Here is a 20449-nt window from a genome sequence, read left to right as displayed (position 1 = left end):
AGATTGAGTGTTTCTAAAGAGCCTCTTAACGTGTGTGGATTGGGGATGCTGCTTCCTGTCTGGGAGGTTGGGCCAACATCCTCTGAAGCCAGGCTGACTTCGAGGTGTAGATGAAATGGGTAATGGCTCCAGAGGGGCACTTCAGGGCATCGTGGAAGCCAAGCTTCTGGTCCAATCTGGATGTGTCTCTGTGTGTCCATTGGGAGTCAGAGTGGGAGGGATTGCAGTAGTGTTTGTGATCCTGCCCTTTCTCCATCCCTGCCTTTTCCAGGGCTGGGAAGTTGGTTGTTAAAACACTTTGCCCTGTGAAGGTGATGGTGAGCACGCTATTGTGGGCCTGATAGAATGCTTGCGCCTTGGCAACCCGACCCTGTGGCTCTGTGTTCCCAAACAAGGCAGCATTGCTGTGCCCTGTTCTTTCTCAACCAGTTTTAAGCAGGGCAAGGTGAGCCGAGACCTGTTTGCGAGCATCTTGAGCCTTTAGAGGGCAGGGAATGAAAGCAGAATCAGTCCTGCTGAAGTAAATACCGGGTACAGCTCAAGTAGAAGAGGACATTAGCAACAAGGTGGAGTCACTGCCAGCTTTTGTTGCTTTCTCTGCAGGGAGCTGGGAGCAGGACTCTCGCTGCTGTGCTGACAAAGCCAGTGAAGTGGGGCAGATGCTCCCATTTGTTTTAAAGGTTTCATGGAGGATGTGCCTGGGGAAAGCACTTGGGATGTTTGTGGCCTGTGCTGCCAGATGCTTTGATCTAGGGCAATGTCTCCCATCTGGCAGGGCCTGGCCTTTGTTTAGCTGAAGGAAACAAACCCTGATGAGTTGGCTCCCGAGGCCTGGATCTCGTTCTGGGTCTCGTGGCTTTATGTACAAGCCAAGTGGAAGGTCCGTGAGCTGCAGTGCACAAATCCAAGGCTGCACCTGCTCTGCGGAGCTTGTACCTCCATGCTTCAGGACCTGCCAGGCCATAGCAACTCCAGGGTGTTGAGCACATCTCTGGGCTGCTGTGCTGCTGGTCAGAGCCTGGAGCACGTCTCAGTGCTCTGAGATGAGAGCAAGTGTTTCGCAGGCAGAAGAGGACTCGATGTGAGTCGCTGTTGCAGGAACACAGCCCTGCATTGTTCTTGGGTTCATGGCCTTGCTCCCTATCTAAGAATGCCAATGAACTCCTCAGGGTTAAAGAGCCACGACCCAGCAAGGGAGGCAGAGGCAAGGACGTGGCAGCACCAAAGAGAAGCATGCCTTGTGTGCTGGCCATGCCTGCCCTGTCCTGTAGAAGCCCTGAGTCTGTGCCCAAGCTGGGGAAGAGCAAGCTTCCAAGGGTATAGTTCCAAGATCAAGGTGGCAAGAAGTGTGCTTATTCATGGAGGCAGAAGGTAATCTGTCCCTGGAGATCTTCCCCCTCTGACTGCAGGACACGCAGGTGGGGCTATGAAATTCAGTCCTTTTTAGGGTTTTGAGGTTTCAGTTCACGTCCTTTATGGCTCCACCACCCAGAGCACAGGCATCAAGCAGGATGCTGTCAGGGATGTAGGGGTGTGATGCCAAAGTGATGTTAGTCAGTGAGAGAGAAATGACAGAAGCTGGAAGCAGTAGGTGTAAAATACCCCAGCTATAGCACTGGTTTAGAGTGGGGGCTCTCTTTTAACTCCTTTCCTTCCCATTTCCAGTCTGCTGCTCCATGTTGTCTAACTCCTTTTCTCTGCCCCTCCAGACAACATCATCTGCCTTGAAGGGTGCCATTCAGCTGGGCATTACACACACAGTTGGGAGCTTGAGCACCAAACCCGAAAGAGATGTTCTCATGCAAGATTTCTACGTAGTAGAAAGTATTTTCTTCCCCAGGTTGGTGCTTGCTTCCTTCTCTTTTCAGTGGGAGTGAGTAGGAACATCGGCTCCTAGCCCTGCTTGCACACGAGGGAGCCCCACCAAAGCAGGAGTGAGCACAGGACTCCTGTGTACAGACCAAGGCTGGCTCCTGCCTGGTTCTGCCTGAAGAGCCCTGGTTCTTCCCTCTGTGTGTCCATCACTGATGCTGTGAACCATGGCAGGCTTGCTGCTGGGTTTGCCTGCGTGTGTCCCGTTCTTGTGGGTGCTTTCCGGCCCTTGGGCGGGTTGGAAGCAGCTCCCCTGGAGGTGTTTGCACTTCCTTAAGCAGTGTTCCAAATGGCAATACCTGTGTGTGTGCTTCCCCCCTGCCCAGTGAAGGGAGCAACCTGACCCCAGCTCACCATTACAACGACTTCCGATTCAAAACCTACGCTCCAGTGGCCTTCCGCTATTTCCGGGAGCTGTTTGGGATCCGACCGGACGACTACCTGGTGAGCTGGGGGAGAGATTGAGAGCAGCCCTGAGGAGAAAGACTTGGGGGTGTTGGTTGATGAGAAACCGAACATGAGCCGGGTTCAGTGTGCACTCGCAGCCCAGAAACCAACCGTGTCCTGGGCTGCATCCAAAGGAGCGTGACCAGCAGGTCATGGAGGTGATCCTGCCCCTCTGCTCTGCTCTGGTGGGACCTCACCTGGAGCATTGTGTGCAGTTCTGGGGTCCTCAACATAAAAAGGACATGGAACTGTTGGAACAAGTCCAGAGGAGGCCACGAGGATGAGCAGGGGCTGGAGCACCTCCTGTATGGAGACAGGCTGAGGAAGTTGGGGCTGTTCAGCCTGGAGAAGAGAAGCTGCGGGGAGACCTCAGAGCAGCTTCCAGTGTCTGAAGGGGGCCTATAGGGATGATGGGGAGGGACTCTTCATTAGGGACTGCAGTGACAGGACAAGGGGTAACGGGTTCAAACTGAAACAGGGGAGGTTTAGATTGGATCTAAGGAGGAAATTCTTTCCTGTGAGGGTGCTGAGGCACTGGAATGGGTTGCCCAGGGAGGTTGGGAATGCTCCATCCCTGGCGGTGTTCAAGGCCAGGTTGGACAGAGCCTTGGTTTAGTATGAGGTGTCCCTGCCCATGGCAGGGGGTTGGATCTGGATGATCTTCAGGTCCTTTCCAACCCAAACCATTCCATGATTCCATGATTGGTGCTCAGAGCAGGCTCCTGTTTGTGGCGTGCTCTGTGTGATGGGTGTCCTCCTCCCCTGCCTGAGCCGGGGGGTGCCGGGAGGCCCCGCGGGCAGGCTCTGGGAGCACAGCAGTGGATGCCGTTTGTGACCCTGGGGTTTGCCCCTGGCCGTGTTGGACAGGAAGAGCCTTCACACCCATGCTTCCTGCGTGTCTCTCCCCTTGTCCTCCTCAGTACTCACTCTGCAGTGAGCCTCTCATTGAGCTTTCAAACTCCGGGGCCAGCGGATCCCTCTTCTACGTGTCCAGCGACGATGAGTTCATCATCAAAACCGTGCAGCACAAAGAGGCTGAGTTCTTGCAGAAGCTGCTGCCTGGCTACTACATGGTGAGTCACTGGGGTGAGCCTGGGCCTGCAGGCTAGGGAAGGGTCCCTCGGGTGCACCGGGGTGACACATCCACCCCTGTAACCGCCTGGTAGGCGGCCGATGTGTGCCCCAGCTGAGTGGCAGCTTCTCTCTCAGCTGGCCGAGGGTAAGCACGGTGTCTCCCTTTGCTCAAGCCTCCCCAGCTTAGCTGCTGTGTGAGTAAGCAGCAAACTCCTTCCTGCAATTTGTCTCTGACCCGTTCAGCTGTGCAGAGAGGTTGTTAGCAAGGGGAGGCATCACCCATCCGTGCCCTGTGTTCACCTGCCCTTGGTGGCAGTGGCTTTGCATCACTGCTGGCTCCCTTTCCATCCAGAAGCATGGGAATGGCTGAGAAAGTTGGGGCTGTTCAGCCTGGAGAAGAGAAGCTGCGGGGAGACCTCAGAGCAGCTTCCAGTGTCTGAAGGGGGCCTATAGGGATGCTGGGGAGGGACTCTTCATTAGGGACTGCAGTGACAGGACAAGGGGTAACGGGTTCAAACTGAAACAGGGGAAGTTTACATTGGATCTAAGAAGGAAATTCTTTCCTGTGAGGGTGCTGAGGCACTGGAATGGGTTGCCCAGGGAGGTTGTGAATGCTCCATCCCTGGCGGTGTTCAAGGCCAGGCTGGACAGAGCCTTGGGTGCCCTGGTTTAGTGTGAGGTGTCCCTGCCCATGGCAGGGGGTTGGAACTGGATGATCTCCAGGTCCTTTCCAGCCGGACCCATTCCATGATTCTATGAATTCTGCATAACCAGGAGGGCTTTGAAGGTGTTTCTGTCTTGGGTCTTTCAGAATCTGAACCAGAACCCAAGGACACTGCTGCCAAAGTTTTACGGCCTCTACTGCGTCCAGGCTGGGGGCAAGAACATCCGCATTGTTGTGATGAACAACCTGCTGCCCCGCTCTGTCAAGATGCACCTGAAGTACGACCTCAAGGGCTCCACCTACAAGCGCCGAGCGTCCCAGAAGGAGAGGGAGAAAGTGTTCCCCACATACAAGGACTTGGATTTTATGCAGGACATCCCCGACGGCCTCTTCTTAGACTGTGACATGTATAATGCCCTGTGCAAAACGTTGCAAAGAGACTGTTTGGTAAGTGAAGGGGTGGTGTGGAGATTCTTTCCCATGAAAGGAGGTGGCAGCTCCACCCTTGGAGCCTCTGCCTGTTCACTGGGAGAGCCTGTGTTGTGTAGTGGTCATGGTATGGACAAGCAGGACCTTGGCTCTGGTTTTGTTCGGTACTTCCAACCCGAATTAGACCCAGCGCTGCCTCTAGGGGTGGAGGAAGCATCCTCTGCTGAGGTTGGGCTCTGGAGCAGGGCAGGCTCTGGGCAGCAGAGTTGGGCAGCTGTGGAGACCCTGCTGTTCTCCCCTGGTTTGAGTCCCTGTGTGCACAGGACCACGACCCATGGCTTTCCCCTCACTCCCTTTGGTGACTGTGGATGCATTAACATAGATGGATTAGACTGGAGATGAACTGGATTAAAAGGCATCACCTCAGGGCTCTAAGCACAACTGCTGACTATGCTTCTGCAGCTGCTCTGACAGTGCCACTGCTTGTGCTGCTGACTGAGCTTGTGCTGCCTTCCTGCCCAGGTCCTGCAGAGCTTTAAAATCATGGATTACAGTTTGCTTGTTGCAATCCATAACATGGACCTGGCACAGAGGGAGCACGCCCTGGCCGACGGGACGTTGCAGGCTGACATGCGGCGACCCGCTGCCCAAAAGGCCCTTTACTCCACAGCCATGGAATCCATCCAGGGAGAGGCCCGGCGAGGTGGCACCATAGAAACAGATGACCAGTAAGTCTGTGTTGGGATTGCTCTTCCCAGTGCAACCCAAGCTTGGCTAACGGAGATGGAACTTAGATGGGCTGCATGGGATTGCTGGCAGGCTGGTCTTGGTAGCAGATTTGTCTTTGATTTCCCTTCCTTAATGTGTAAAAGACTTTGTTCGTGCCTTCCAGGTTGTATTGAAGAGTTGGGGTTGATCTTCACTAACAATTGTCCCAGAGGGAAAAGGGGGGCAGTTCTCAGGAGATTCAGCAGCTTAACTAGGGAGCATTTTGCTCTTCCCCAATCCACTGGGGGTGCCTCCTGCATGCTGGCGCCTGTTAAATAGCTCACACAGTGTTCAGCCCCTGCCAGGGTGCATGAGAGAGGCAGTGGGAGGTTGAGAACTCCCTGCTTCACGTGTGTGCCCTGTCCTCTTCTAGGATGGGAGGAATTCCAGCCCGCAACGCCAAGGGGGAGAGGCTCCTCCTGTACATTGGCATCATTGATGTGTTGCAGTCCTACAGGTAAGAAAGCCTTGAGAGCAGCTGTGTCACCCGGTGAAGACCGCTTCACAGCCCGGGTTGCCCCTGCTTGGTTGTCACAATTGGCTTCCAAGTGGTTAAGGCACAAACTTCTTTACTACTTTCTGTTTCCCTGACATTGGGCATTTGGGGATCAGTTTCTGGGTCTTGTTTACTGGATTTGCTTCAAGTTCCTGGCATAGATTTGCTCTTGGGAAGTTGGTTTTGTGTGCTTGGTGCTTGTGCACAGGTGCTGTGCAGGAGGTGGCAAGTTACAGAACAAGTGGTGGCTTAAAATGGCCATAACCACTTCTCCCTATAAAATGAAAGCTAGCTGTAAGGTTTACCTTTCCCTCTGTTTATACCAAAGCGCAGTGTGCAGGGGTTGCATGTATAAAGCCCCTGCTAAATGTCACTGCAAGTTCATTGTCCTTGATGATTAGGCCTGTGAAACTCTCCCTCTGGGAGGCTGAACCGTGCAGCCAGCCCTGGTATGTGTGGGGGACAATGAAGAGGATCCCAAGCCGAAGCAGTCAGGGTTTGCAGTGTGTTGTGGCCAGGAGCCAGGGTCACTACTGAGCGAGCCCAAAATGACACAGGGAGTGGGGACTTAGTGCAAAAACCCTTTCCTTTGTCAGACTTGTCAAGAAGCTGGAGCACTCCTGGAAGGCCCTCGTGCACGATGGGGTAAGTGGAGCAGCAGCCCTTTGAACTTGCTTAGCAGCCGTGCCAGTGTCTTTAAGCTGTGCCTGCTGCCCTTGCTCCTGAGATGCTGGGTTCCCAAGGGGGGTAGGTGTGTTTGCCCTCTTTCTATGTCAGGGTATGTTCTAGGTACTGGCACAAGTGTTGCTCTTGGTGATGCTGGTCATCTCCATACTCATTAAGGAGTATTAATTGCTTTGGATTCAGTGCCCACTGCTTGTAGCTACTGCGCTTCTCACAGCTGCTAGTGAGAGCGACTGAGGACCCCTGCCTGGTCCCAGTCCAGCCCAGCCCTGTGTGTTCCAAGGCTGACAGCCCGAGGTCTCCTGTTCACCTGGGTCACTCACTAAATCAGGTTCTTTCTTGGACTTCCAGGACACTGTATCCGTGCACAGACCCAGCTTCTATGCCGAGAGGTTCCAACGGTTCATGTGCAACACGGCGTTCAAGAAAATACCCTGTAAGTACCTGGGCACAGCTGAGCTCTTGGCCGTTGCCGTGGTTTCTGGCTTCTGTAGCTTGGGAAGCTTTAGGAATTCTCTCGTGCTGTGTCGCATCTTCCTGCCTCCCGGATTGTTCTTGCCTCAGAGATGTGACCCGACAGGAGCTGTGTCATCCCTCAGCTTGTTCCTTTGGGGCACAGCTCCGGGGCCGGGCTCTCGCTGGAAAGTCTCTTCCTCCTTCCTGAAGCTGTCTGAAAAGGGCTCTCTTGGCTTCTGTCTTTCAGTAAAGCCATCCCCGTCTAAGAAGAGCCGGTCCGGCGCAGCCGTCCCGCGGCGGAGCTGCCAAGGGGCAGTGCCTTCCCTGTCACACGTGTCCTGCGAGACGAAAGCGCAAGTGACGACGGAGGCGGATGTGGAGCAAGGTTGGTGCCTGGGTTAAAAACCTGGAGAGCTCTTTCTCCAGCTTGGGTTTGTCTGCTGGAAGCTCTGTGAGACCCCTCCACGTTGGGTTGTGCTCTTGCTGGGCGGGAAGGGGGTGATTATTGTGGGTGCAGGAAACCAAATGGCCTTTGGCAGCCTGACAGCAGAAGAAAGGCCCTGGAGGAGCAGCGAGCCCTGGAAAGGCTCTGCTGCTTCCAGGTGTTCTGTTGCAGCATATAAACCTTACCAGGATGAGACCAGATTGTGGAGGGGGGGAATCGTTAGCTCGTGTGTCCTCATGGAATCTTTCAGCCTTGTCCAAGCATCAGCTTGGCCCTTGCCTCCCGCTGGGAAGGGGGCTGAGGTGCTGTGGCAGTGCTGTGAGCCTCGTCTCTTCCCAACATGGGATTTGTGCCGGGGGAGAAGCAGGGTTAAGCACTTGTGTGGAGGCTTGCACTTGGAACAGAGAACTGCCTGCAGGGCTGGGTCTGCAGTGCCTGGGTGCCTCAGATGTACGGGGTGGGATGCAGCACAGACCCCAACCCTTGGGCAGTGTGGGCGCTCGTGCCATAGGGTCCTGCTTGCGCTGGTGATGGAACAGTCTGTGTTCAACTCAGGTTCCCACCTTGGTCGCCCAGATCTCCTGCCCAGGACCCTGCCAGTGGATGAAGCCAACAGCGATTCCATCGCAACGACCCTGTCCACATCCTCCTTGGGCAGCGGAGGCCTCAACTCGCCCGCAAACAGGTGAGGGCCCATGGCAGGCTGGTGGCTCCTGCAGGGCAGATCCAAGGCATGGGAGGACTTTGTGCTGCTCTGTGGATGTTCCTGGGGTTTGGCATGCTCGCAGAAACACCCGTTGGGGAGCTCTTTGTGTCGTGGGGCAAGTTCAGTGCTGTCGGTTCAAGCACGTGCAAGGGGGAAGCATCGTGTGTCTGTTACAGGTGACGTGATCTTGCATTGCTTGAGCTGTGTGGGGGTCCCGGTGGCTCTTAGTTCCTTGTGTGGTCTGTATTTAACGGCTTTGTTCTGGAGTCGAGGTAATTGTGCTAATTCAAGTGAGTTGGTGGAAGTGTCCCTGCTAAAATGTACGTGAAGAGCGCTGACGTGGTGCTGGGGGATGCTGACGTTGACCTTCCTGCTGCTCTCCGCAGAGGGTTGGGCTTTCCTGCAACTTAGGGTTGGCATGGAGCTCCTACAACCCCTCGGGAAAGGAGGCTGCAGGATGTGTGCAGCGTGGTTCAGTGTTGTCTCGGAAGCTGAAATGCATGGAGAGCCCTGAGGGAGCTGGGGGCTGTTGTTGAGTGGTCGATCTCTTGCTGGAGTGGTAAGGACGAGGAGGAGCTGTGGTCAGAGGATGATCCCTTTCATACAAGTTAACTTCTCTTCCTGGAAGCAATCAGAAAGAGTCTTCCCCAGTGCTGAGCTACTGCCTGCACCGTGGCACAGCTGGAAGTGCCAGCTCTCCCCTGAGCTGCAGGAGAATAAGATGCAGTTGTAATCAAGACCTCTTACTCCCTCTGTAAAACATGGAAACTTCTTGGTAGGGATCCGAAACCAGAGCTGCTCCTTTCCAGTAGGTCAGCATGCCTGAGGTGCTCCTTTGAACTTAACTGCGGGTCTCTCTCCCTTCAATCCCTGCGTAGGTCAGTGGGCGTGCAAGTGCATAAAGCTGACAGCTCAGCAAAGGATTTGACTAGGACAGCTCCTGGCATCTTCCTGTCTAGGTGAGGGGAGGACCCAGACTTTGCCTGCAACCTTCTCCTGTCCAGAGGCTGTCCTCAGTGAGGCTTTACAGCGGGGGTCTGGCCTCGTGCTTGCTGCTGGCCAGTGCTTCCAGAGGCTCTGTGCAGTGGGTGCTGTAACGCAGGGTGTCCCTGTGCCAGGGCTCAGCCCTCCTTAGTGCACCTCTGTGTGGTGAAACCTCTCAGGATGGTGTCCTCCCCACCCTGCCCGGTGCTGAGCCCCATTCTTGGGCAGAGCACAGCTCCTGGTGGGTGAGATCAAACCCGCTGTGCTTTTGTAACCTTGGTTGGTCCCCAAAGCTCTGCCAGCCCCGAGGAGGGGTGAAAGCAGCTTGTGGGTTGTGATTGAGAGCAGCGTGCCTGCCCTGGGATGTCCCAGGTTGGTCCTGGGCTCTTTGCTTGGCTTTTTTCTCTCTCCAGACTTGGCTGCTCTGGTGGGGTCTTCACCACCCTTACATCTCTGTAGCCCTGTACCAAGGGGAGTGATCTCCCCAGGACCTGCCCTTCTGAGGGTGCACACAGGGGGAAGGCAGGATGGGGCTCGCTCCAGCGCATCAGGTGCTCAGTGCAGCCGGGTTGTATGTCCTTTTGTCGGGCTGCAGCTTGAGTTCAGAGCGGAAGAGGTTTGCCAGGGGCACTTTCAAACACAGGTTCCTCTGTCTGGAAAGGCTGAGACTTGCTGAGCTCCGTGCTTTGTCCTTCCTTTGTCCCTGGCCTGTTTTCACCCAGGACCATTCCTGTGTTGATGAGGTGCTCCAAGACTTCTGTCAAGAGGTGCTGGTGCTTTGCTGGACAAAAGGTCCTTGTTCCTAACAGCTGAAGTCATGTCAGGCCTGGCGGGCTGATCTTCTACGTGGTGGTTTGGGTGCCTGCCCTAGCAGGGATCGTGTTGCCTTGTGTTAAACCTGCCTTAAAAGCGCCTTTGTGCTGTGCTGGGACGTCTCCTTGGCTGGGTACAGGCGAGCAGGCCAGGGAACGTGAGCGATGGAGAGCTCACCTTGAACAAGTGCTTTACAGGTCTCTCCCTTCTGTTTCCCCCCCCCACCAGTGGCTCCCCAGGGCCTTCTGTACCCGAGCACTCTGCAGAGCTGAGAGAGCAGCTCGAAGACCTGCAGGAGACTGAGATAAGCTTTGTGAGTACTTCCCCGTTCAGGAGGAAAAGAGCAGCCTGGGAGGTGGAGGGAGAACTGGGGGAGGTTCCGTGGGCCTTGGCTGTGCTGGGAAGATGGGCACAGAGCGGGATGTGCCAGCTGACCAGAGCAGGAGCTCTTCATCCCTCTCTGGATTGTGAACGGTGCCGGGCACAAGTTCGTGTTAACCTGCTGCCCCAAGTGCCTTAGGTAAGCAAGAGGCAAAGCAGAGACACTGCTTTTCCCTGAGGGCTCAAAGTGGGTCTGATGGCACATAAAAGGGGTGAAGCTGCTCACAGACCCTCCTGTTGCAACGTAGGATGGGGGCTGGTTTAAACCTGAGCTCAACATCCCCTTCCCCTCTGTCTCTCCTGGGGTGGAGAAGGTTGAGGGGAAGACGAAGCAGGGGACCTCAGAGGAAGGCTTGAGCCCTCCCTGGCATCTCCCCCTCTTTTCTCTTCACAGTGAAGCAACACGGGATTGCTGCGATGGAAGCAGATGGTTCTGTTCCCTGCGTGGTCCGTGGAGTCTGACAGAGAATTCAGCCCCTGTTGCTGATTTATGTTTCCCTTTTTTATTCCTAAGTAATCTTACGTGGACAGAAACCCAAAGGCTGAAGGTTGGGCCACACTTAGCGGGATAGCATTAACCAAGAACCGAGCCAGCGCAGCTGAGCCTCGGACCCCTGAAGGTCTCCTTAGAGCAGAGCCCAGCGCTGCGTCCCTGCTGTCCTCTTTGCTTGGAGCCTGGGGAGAGCAAGGGCGGCTGCCGGGAGGAGGAGGAGGAGGAGGAGGAAGAGGAGGAACTGCTCGGCGGGGGCTGAAGCTCTGCGGAAGGGACCTGACGTGCAGGAGGCGGCCGCTTCCCATGCGACCCCACAGAGGCACCGAGGACGGGAGACTCTTTGGAGTGCCTGGGGTGGGCAGCGGGCACTGGAGCCTCGTTGGGGCCGTTTGCCCCGGAGCAGCACGGTTTGATTTTGTACTTTAGCCACGTTTTTAATTTCAGTGTTTCTCTGGATTCGGTCCCTGCCCTCCTTCCTGCTCCCGCAGTGTGCTCTTGCTATTTTTAGTGGGTGTTTTTTTTTACCAAATAGGGGTTTTTGTGGTTTTTTTTCTCAGTGCTCCACCAGAAAGCACCCGCTGTGACTGAGGCAGAAAGGGGCAGCAGGCGCTTCACTGCCTATGGACGAGCTCCTCTCTCCCCGCTGCTGCCCCCTCCTGTGCAGCCTTGCAGCGCCGCGTTGCTCAGAGGCCTTTGAATGTACGAAGCTTTTTTGGGGCTCGGGGAGCTTTTGGATTCCTTTGGGCCCTGGGGTTTTTAAACGAGGCCCCTTTGGCCCTTCCCTGCCCACAGTGGAGCCGCAGCCGAGGGGGAGAGCTCTGCTGAGGGGCACTTTTATAGGGGTATTTCTTAAGCAACCGGACCAAACCCAACGTGCTCCGTTCCGTTCCCTTCCCCTGCCCTCGGCCCCGCGTGCGGATCCCAGCCTGGTTTTTACGGCTCGGCTCCCTTTGGGTACCTTGCCTGTGTTGTAGCTGGGCCGCTCCTGGCAGCTTGGGGCAGAGATTCCCCCTCCGGTGGCACAGCTGCCCCACAAGCGTGGGGCAGTGGGAGTCTTCTTAAGTAAAAGGCTGGAAGAAGGGGGGGGATTGTTCCGGGATGCCCGGCCCGCAGCGGGCGCAGCCTCCCAGGGATCCCGGAGCGCATGCGGGACTGAGCTTTAGGGTCACAGAGTGCTTTTTGAAGAGGGATGAAGTGACTCTTCCCTGTGTTCCTGATGGCTCAGAATCCTCAGGGACATTAAAGAAGTCATTTCAAGCTTAAGGGGTTTCTCTAGGAACAACCAGCGATGGTTATGGAAACACGGAATGGCCAAAGGGAGGGTTTAGGTGATGGTCCAGAGCCAGGTCTCTTCCCACCTTCCACTGGAGCCTCTCGGCGCGGATGGGCCACAGGCTGGTGGGGTTTTAGGGAAGCGTTTTCATTCTTTGCTCTTTTCCTCGCCTGTCCCTGGGTGTCCGGATGCCCAGCGCTGGCGTTGCCGGTGCCTGCGTGCCCGGAGCCGCGCAGGGTGCTGGGATGCTGAGGACGGGCACCGGCCCTAACCCGGGTCTCAAGGGCTCCTTGAACCTTTCCATGCCAATTGAACGTCGGGACGGGAGCCGGGAGCGGGGGGAAGCTCGGCTCGGGGCTGCCTGGGCTTGGCTCTTCCCTTGGCCCTCGCTGGCAGCTCCGGTGCCCCGTTACAGCCCAGGTAACTGTCTATATTAGACACTTGTTTCTTATCTTCCCCCCTAACCCCTTTCTGTTTGTTTTTAACCAGGCGGGAAGAACCCCAGATCTCAGCTGTTTTTCATGATGGAATATTTATGAAGTTGTATTTAAGTGTTTGTTTTCCTTTCCCTGGGGATAGTTATTCCTATGGGGTGGGGGGGGTGTTTCTGTATTGACCTCTGCTTTGTAATGGGTTTCCAGAGCTGCTTTTTCTTCTTTGTGCGTGTTTCCAAGGGCTGGGGCTTGGGGGTTGTGGCTCTTTAACACCCCCCCCCCCGCCCCGTGCAAGGAGGGGGCTTTGCTTCTCCAGCCCCACCACTGTGGGAGCGGGCAGCAGTGGCCGCTGGAGCCTCTGGATCAGCGCGAGGTGATGGATCAGGGATGGACATGGGGGGATCATGGTCACACATGGATGGATCATGCATGGATCCTGGTCAGACATAGATGGATCCTGGTCAGACATGGATGGACATGGGGGGATCATGGTCACACATGGATGGATCATGGTCACACATGGATGGATCATGGTCACACATGGATGGACATGGATGGATCATGGTCACACATGGATGGATCATGCATGGATCCTGGTCAGACATGGATGGACATGGGTGGATCATGGTCACACATGGGTGGATCATGGTCACACATGGATGGATCATGGTCACACATAGATGGATCATGCATGGATCCTGGTCAGACATAGATGGATCCTGGTCAGACATGGATGAACATGGATGGGTATGAATGGATCATGGATGGGTGTGGATAGATCATGGATATGAATGGGTCATGGTCAGACATGGATGGATCATGGATGGATGTAGATGGATCATGGATGGATGTGGATGGATAATGGTCAGACATGGATGGATATGAATGGATCATGGATGGATGTGGATAGATCATGGATATGGATGGATCATGGATGGATGTGGATGGATCATGGATATGAATGGATCATGGATGGATGTGGGTGGATCACGGTCACACATGGATGGATGTGGATGGATCATGGATGGGTCATGGTCACACATGGATGGTTTATGGATGGATGTGGATGGATCATGGATGGATCATGGTCACACATGGATGGTTCATGGATGGATGTGGATGGATCACGGTCACACATGGATGGATCATGGATGGGTCATGGTCACACATGGATGGTTCATGGATGGATGTGGATGGATCATGGTCACACATGGATGGTTCATGGATGGATGTGGATGGATCATGGTCACACATGGATGGATGTGGATGGATCATGGATGGATGTAGATGGATCATGGATGGATGTGGATGGATCACGGTCACACATGGATGGATCATGGATGGATCATGGTCACACATGGATGGTTCATGAATGGATGTGGATGGATCATGGTCACTCATGGATGGATCATGGTCACACATGGATGGATGTGGATGGATCATGGATGGGTGTGGATGGATCATGGTCACACATGGATGGATGTAGATGGATCATGGATGGATGTGGATGGATCATGGTCACTCATGGATGGATCATGGTCACACATGGATGGATGTGGATGGATCATGGTCACACATGGATGGATGTGGATGGATCATGGATGGGTGTGGATGGATCATGGTCACACATGGATGGATGTGGATGGATCATGGATGGATGTGGATGGATCATGGTCACACATGGATGGATCATGGTCACACATGGATGGATGTGGATGGATCATGGATAGGTGTGGATGGATCATGGTCACACATGGATGGGTGTGGATGGATCATGGTCACACATGGATGGATGTGGATGGATCATGGATGGATGTGGATGGATCACGGTCACACATGGATGGATGTAGATGGATCATGGATGGATGTGGATGGATCATGGATGGATCACAGTCCTTCACGGCTGGGACCACAGCAGGGCCCGGCCCGGCCCCGGGAGCAGCTCGCTCCGTGCGTGACCGTTGTCCTTTCGGCTCTGTAGCGCTTGTGGCCTCGTCCGACCGCACAATACAAACCCGTGCTGCTGGCCCGCTGCTCCTGCGCCTCTCTGCGGGGACGGGGACGGGGGGGAACGGAACCGAACGGGACCGGGCCTTTCCGGGACTCCACCTCCCAGCATGCCCCTCACCTCCTTCCGCCCCTCACCTCTCAAGACGGGAAGCGGGGATTGGCCAGTAGCGTGGAGCCAACCCACGGGCGCCTTGTTGGCGGCGCTCGGTGCTCGGTGCCCGGTGCCGGTGCGGAGGAGCGGCCGGCAGGATGGTTCTGGAGAGCACCATGGTCTGGTGAGCGCGGACCCCCCCCACCCCAGCACCGGGGCTCCGCCACCGCTCGGACCAAGCCCGAGCCCCCGCGGCCGGCCCGGGGCTCCGGCGCCTTTCCCTGAGTCATCGCGGGCCTGGAGCGGGGAGAAGGGGCAGGGATGGGGGCCCTTGGGGCGGGGGGGTTGGGGTCTGCCGGTGCCTCCTCCTCGTCCGTCCCTGCCCTGCCATGGGGCGGTGGTCACGGAGCGGGGGGAGCCCTTCCCTTGGCGTTAAAGCTCCACGGGAGCCCTTCCCCTGGGCCTGAACCGGGCTCCCAAGCCCTTCTTCAACCTTCCCCAAGGCCCCGTAGGAGGAAGGCTTTGGGGTCTGATGGAGCCGTGGGGAGGGAGCGGGGAGCGGTGGGGGGGGGATCGTGGGGCGGTGGGGAGGGATCGGGGAGCGGTGTGGGGGGATCGGGGAGCGGTGTGGGGGGATCGGGGAGCGGTGTGGGGGGATCGGGGAGCGGTGTGGGGGGAGCGTGGGGCGGTGGCGGTGGGGTTGGCTCGTGGTGCGGCCGCTGCCCCTGGGCGCTGAGGGGCACTGCTGCTCCTCGCTGGGAGGCTGCGGCGGAGGGCGCTGGGAAAGCCGCGTTCCGTCCTGCTGGAGACCCCTTGGCACCGACGGACACGGAGCTTTGCGCTGCCCCGGGGAGGTGCTGGGGCAGCGGGGCTCCGGGGGGGGGGGTCCTGCCCGCAGGCCCCTCTCCCTTCAGCAAGGAACGGGAGCTTCCAGCTCCCGGCGTGTGCCCTGCGAGGCAGAGCTCTGGGGATGCAGGGGGGATCCATCCTGCCCTGGGACACATCCGTCACCACCGGCGTGGGTCCCAAACCCCACCCTCGGGGGCTGCACCTCCACTGAGACCCCCCCCCTCTCTCTCTGTTCCAGCGTTGACAACAGCGAGTACATGAGGAACGGGGACTTCCTCCCGACCCGCCTGCAGGCCCAGCAGGATGCTGTCAACATCGTGTGCCACTCGAAGACCCGCAGCAACCCCGAGAACAACGTGGGGCTCATCACGTTAGCCAAGTATGCTCCTTGGGCGGGGGGGGTCCGCGGTGCTCCTGGTGCTGGGGAGCGCACCCATGGGAGGGCTTGGAACACGGGGCAGCAACAGCACAGTCTGAAACCAAACCCGTCCTGGGAGGACTGGGACGAGGAAAGCCGGGTCCTGCCCGGTCTCTTGCTTGTTGGGCTCGCTCCTGCGATGCCAGGGTGGGCTGTGGAGGCTTTTCTCTCTCAGGAGCTCCCTGCCAGACCTGTTCCCTTGTGGCCCTAAGGGTGGTTAAATAAGGGCTGAGCTGCCACTGCAGCTCCCACATGGCCCCAGGAGGGGGATTGCTCCGTTCTCCTGTGGAACTCCAGGGCCTGTGAGCTCCCTCTTAGGCAGAGTCCCTTAAAATGGGCTGGGGCAGGGGCCAGGGCGTGCAGGGAGGGCTCTCCGCCCTGTAGGAAAGAGAAGGTTTCACAAAGAGTGGCTGAAGGAAATGTGTTTGCGCCGCAGTAACTGTGAGGTGCTGACCACGCTCACGCCGGACACGGGACGGATCCTCTCAAAGCTACACACGGTGCAGCCCAAAGGGAAGATCACCTTTTGCACAGGGATCCGAGTGGCTCACGTAAGTGGCTTCCCAGGGGCGAGTCTGCTCCTTCCTCTGTCGTTGCTTTTGCCTCACTGCGTCTCTCACGTTCCCTGTCCGGTGCGTGGCTCAGCGGCAGAAATCTTGTTCTCCCCCTGCTCTGCTGAGCACATCAGTTTGGTTTTGCCTCACTTTCCCTGCCTGCAGATGAAAGCCCCGGGAGGAAACCCAGTCTAAAAGCTCATGAGTTTTATAGCCCGGCCCTGGGTTGCTTTGGAGGAACCCGAAATGCAGCTGAGCTGCAGAGCCCTTCCCACCCCGAGGAGAGCGGCCCCCAGGCCGGGGCCACCTCTTTACCCTGTTTTCTTGCTCTGCCAACAAAGTGCTCCCAGCAGAGCCGTGACTTCCAGAGCAGGGAGGCCCCTGGGCCCTGCTGCTTGATGGCACTTGGGGGCTTGCTGCTGAGAGCTCTCTCCTGGCACTCAGCTGAAGCCTTCGTGCGCCGCGGGAGAAGGATCAGGGTGACAGCTGGTCACCTCTTTGCCTGCAGGTTGCTCCTCAGGTACAATAGAGCTTCTGTCTTGCAGCTGGCTTTGAAGCATCGCCAAGGCAAGAACCACAAGATGCGAATCATTGCCTTTGTGGGGAGCCCTGTGGAAGATAACGAGAAGGATGTGAGTAATGGGTAAAGGAGAGCGGGGTGGGTGGGGGATGCTCTGCACTCCACTTGCAACCACACATTTGCTTGCCCTGTATTGGGGTAAGGCTTTATACCCCAGAGCAGAGCAGCTCTCAGCTGGGAGCAGAGGGAGGGCTGGATCCCTGGGCACAGCCAGGCCTGAGCCAAGGGCAGAGATCCATAGCTCCCAAAGAGAGCTTGCACTGCGACCTGCACCTCCTGCCTTGTGGCTGTCACATAAAGCTCTCCGGGCTTTTTGCCTGGGGAGCTAGGGGAGGAAATCCATGTTCCTGTGCAGAAACGTTGCCCTCAGCCTTGGGAAGATGCTGTTGTGTTGGCATCTGAATTAACTCAGCTGAAGTTAATGCAGATGTTCTGGGTCTCTTGGAGAGAACAGGAGGAGGTGCTGCCCGTCCCAGGCTCCTGCTGTCCCCATTGATGGGGATAGCTCCTGGCTTGGGCAGGAACAGGTCCCTCTTGCTGCCTCGCAGGGCCTTGGGCACTGTGCCCTTGGAGAGATAAAATACCTCAAACGCTTTCCTGCTGGGAGGCCTTGAAAGTGGGAAGCTGATTTTGAGCTTTGGGCCTCCAGGACTGAATTCCTTAGGGCTGCTGTCTGGTTTTGATGAGCTCAACGTGCCTGTCCTGGGTTCAGCAGCAGCAGTCATTTGTCTCCTTCTTAGCAGCTGGTGCAGTGCTGTGGTTCTGACTTTCAGCCTGGGAGCAGCGCTGATGACACCGATGGTTTTGGGTGGTCAAAGGGACCATTACTTAGCAACAAGGACTTTGTGAGCCTCCCGCTCTGCCAGGGAGGGGAGGAAGCAGAGGCAGGACACCTGACCCAACCTAACCATACCACAGCACGTCATACCAGTATATAAACGGGGGGCAGTTACCCAGAAGGCCCAGATCACTGCTGGGGTCGGGCTGGGTATCGGTCGGCGGGTGGTGAGCGGTTGTATTCTCTTCCCTTGTTGTTTCCCTTATCATTATTGTCCCTGGTGGCAGCAGCAGTGGTTTGTGTTAGACCTTAGCTCCTGGGCTGTTCTTATCTCAGCCCATGGCAGGTACAGTCTTTCCATTCTCCTCCCCATCCCTCCGGGAGAGGGTGGAGGAAGGTGGGGAGCGAGCGAGCGGCTGCGTGGCTCTCACCAGCTGGGTTCAAACCACAGCGGCCCGCGCTGGGCTCTGAGGACTTCCTGAGCCTCGGCTGCCAGGATCTCTTTTTCAGTTGGGGTACAGCCGGCCTCGGGTCCTCTGTATCCCCGACTCCAAAAGCCGAGGGGTCGACCTCGAGTCAGGTGTCCTGGCTCTGCTTCCTCCTGGCTTCCCCTGCTCCCTGGCAGAGCGTGAGACTCACAAAGTCCTTGGTCAGAGTCAACATTACTGAGCAGCAAGTAAAACCCTCAGTGTTATCAGTGCTGCTCCCAGGCTGAAAGTCAAACCCACAGCGCTGCACCAGCTACTCAGAAGGAGAGAAATGACTGCTACTGCTGAGCCCAGGGCAGTGCCTAAGAGCCAAAATCCAAGCTAATTCCATGGTGTCTTCTCGCTGCAGCTGGTGAAACTGGCGAAGCGTCTGAAGAAAGAGAAGGTCAACGTGGACATCATCAATTTTGGAGAAGAGGTGAGCCTTGTGCCAGATCAAGGCGGGATTTGAATCCCTCCCGCCCCAGAGCCCTTATTCAGGCACCGGAGGATATGAAGAGCTCTCTGAGCCTCGATCTCCTCAGCAGTTGCCCCAGTGGAGAGTCCCATGTCCAGGCAAAGCTCTAACCCCAGCCTTCCTCTTCGCCCCTAGGAAGCCAACACAGACAAGCTGACTGCCTTCATCAACACCTTGAACGGCAAGGATGGCACCGGCTCCCACCTGGTGACGGTGCCACCGGGGCCCAGCCTGGCTGATGCCCTCATCAGCTCCCCCATCCTGGCCGGGGAAGGCGGTGCCATGCTGGGCCTGGGCGCCAGCGATTTCGAGTTTGGAGTGGATCCCAGTGCAGACCCGGAGCTGGCGCTGGTGGGCGATGGGGACGTGGAGGGCGGCTGTGGGCTGAGCCTGCCCTGCCTGCCTCAGCTCATTGCCTGGCCCCGTCTCTGCAGGCTCTGCGTGTCTCCATGGAGGAGCAGAGGCAGCGGCAAGAGGAGGAGGCCAGGAGGGCTGCAGCTGCCTCTGCAGCTGAGGCTGGGATAGCGGCCACTGCTGGGGATGGTAAGGAGCTGGGCAGGGAGTACCCCGGCAGGGTGTTCCCTGGGGATGGCTCCCGTGGCAGTAAGGCTGCCTGAGTGGGGGATGCAGCTCTGCTCCTGGCAGGGCCCTTCTGTGCGGTGTGGCAGCACCCAGAGCCGCTGGGGTGCGAGGCAGGAGCTGGGTAATGCCCCTGGCACCTCGGAGGGAGGCAGTTTACCTGCAGCGAGCTGAGGAACCACCTCTGCCTCTGCTGGAACTCCCAACTGCCCCATTCCTGTCCTGGGTATCCTGGGTAGTGTGTTCAGCGGCTCTGCTCCCGTCCCCTTCCCCAGTGATGCCACGTGTGTGGGTGGGAACAGGGGTTGTGTGGGGCGCTGGACCCAGGGGGGCAGCCCCATTGCTGCTTCCTGAGCAGGGCTTTGGCTGTGCAGATTCGGACGATGCTTTGCTGAAGATGACGATAACTCAGCAGGAGTTTGGCCGGGCCGGGCTGCCCGACCTCAGCAGCATGACGGAGGAGGAGCAGATTGCTTACGCCATGCAGATGTCCCTGCAGGGAGCAGGTGAGTGCCTGGAGCCCATTCCCAAAGGAAGAGTCCTGTGCCTTCAGGAACGGAGCCACCGGCCCCTATGCCCAACCTGCCCCCAAGTGATGCTGGGACCCCAAACCTGGGCAGGGTCCAGCCCTCCCTGAACACTGGGGGCTGGGTGCCAGGCTCGCTCCCCTGTGCCGTGGGCAGGCTGTGGGTGAGTGAATCCTCTGCCCCCACTGTCCCTCTCCTCCGACAGAGTTTGCCCAGGCAGAGGCAGCGGAAGTGGACAGCAGCACAGCCATGGACACCTCCGAACCCGCTAAGGTGCGCTTCCCATCCTATCCCTGTCCCCCTCCCTCCGCGAGGAGGAGGAAGAGGAGGAGGTGACCCCGGCCTGTGCCCATCCCCTCCTCGCTGTCCCCGCAGGAGGAGGACGACTACGACGTGATGCAGGACCCCGAGTTCCTGCAGAGCGTGCTGGAGAACCTGCCGGGCGTGGACCCCAACAACGAGGCCATCCGCAACGCCATGGGCTCGCTGGCCTCGCAGGCCTCCAAGGAAAGCAAGGACAAGAAGGAGGAGGAGAAGAAGTGAGGGGCCGGGGGGGGGGGTCTGCTCTCGGGGGGGCAATAAAGGCTTCCATGGGCGGCGCTGTCCCGGCCTCGGTGGGGAGGGCGCGCCCCGAACACGTGCGCGGGGAAGCCCCGCCCCCTGCGCGCCCTCCCGCGGGATGTTTACCATGACGCCATG

At 57.4% G+C, this 20449-nt stretch overlaps 1 protein-coding gene across 4 annotated transcripts in view; it reads left to right on the top strand.

Moving 5' to 3' along the window:
• Nucleotides 1-20321, top strand: part of LOC130597048 (26S proteasome non-ATPase regulatory subunit 4) — a 30375-nt gene extending 10054 nt beyond the window's left edge. The window contains exons 3-22 of one of the 4 annotated variants that reach the window (XM_057405259.1): nucleotides 1710-1840; nucleotides 2199-2316; nucleotides 3240-3392; nucleotides 4205-4504; nucleotides 5009-5214; nucleotides 5628-5711; nucleotides 6347-6395; nucleotides 6786-6870; nucleotides 7138-7275; nucleotides 7891-8020; nucleotides 10685-10695; nucleotides 15556-15748; nucleotides 16224-16338; nucleotides 16887-16973; nucleotides 18537-18605; nucleotides 18780-18995; nucleotides 19079-19187; nucleotides 19598-19729; nucleotides 19956-20023; nucleotides 20126-20321. In XM_057405259.1, coding sequence (XP_057261242.1) covers nucleotides 1710-1840; nucleotides 2199-2316; nucleotides 3240-3392; nucleotides 4205-4504; nucleotides 5009-5214; nucleotides 5628-5711; nucleotides 6347-6395; nucleotides 6786-6870; nucleotides 7138-7275; nucleotides 7891-8020; nucleotides 10685-10695; nucleotides 15556-15748; nucleotides 16224-16338; nucleotides 16887-16973; nucleotides 18537-18605; nucleotides 18780-18995; nucleotides 19079-19187; nucleotides 19598-19729; nucleotides 19956-20023; nucleotides 20126-20293 — 2562 coding nt within the window. In that variant the 3' untranslated portion in view covers nucleotides 20294-20321. Of the gene's footprint in view, nucleotides 1-1709; nucleotides 1841-2198; nucleotides 2317-3239; nucleotides 3393-4204; nucleotides 4505-5008; nucleotides 5215-5627; nucleotides 5712-6346; nucleotides 6396-6785; nucleotides 6871-7137; nucleotides 7276-7890; nucleotides 8021-8919; nucleotides 9001-10066; nucleotides 10152-10613; nucleotides 10927-14648; nucleotides 14705-15555; nucleotides 15749-16223; nucleotides 16339-16886; nucleotides 16974-18536; nucleotides 18606-18779; nucleotides 18996-19078; nucleotides 19188-19597; nucleotides 19730-19955; nucleotides 20024-20125 lie in introns of those variants that run through there. The other 3 variants (XM_057405256.1, XM_057405257.1, XM_057405258.1) reach the window with 3 other exon arrangements.
• The last annotated feature ends 128 nt before the right edge of the window (nucleotides 20322-20449 follow it).

Source organism: Pezoporus wallicus, unplaced genomic scaffold (genome assembly GCF_028554395.1).
Source record: "Pezoporus wallicus isolate ANWC-B61680 ecotype Strahan unplaced genomic scaffold, APGP_CSIRO_Pwel_v1 contig_14741, whole genome shotgun sequence".
Lineage (NCBI taxonomy): Eukaryota > Metazoa > Chordata > Aves > Psittaciformes > Psittacidae > Pezoporus > Pezoporus wallicus.
This window is presented reverse-complemented; position numbering and strand designations above follow the sequence as displayed.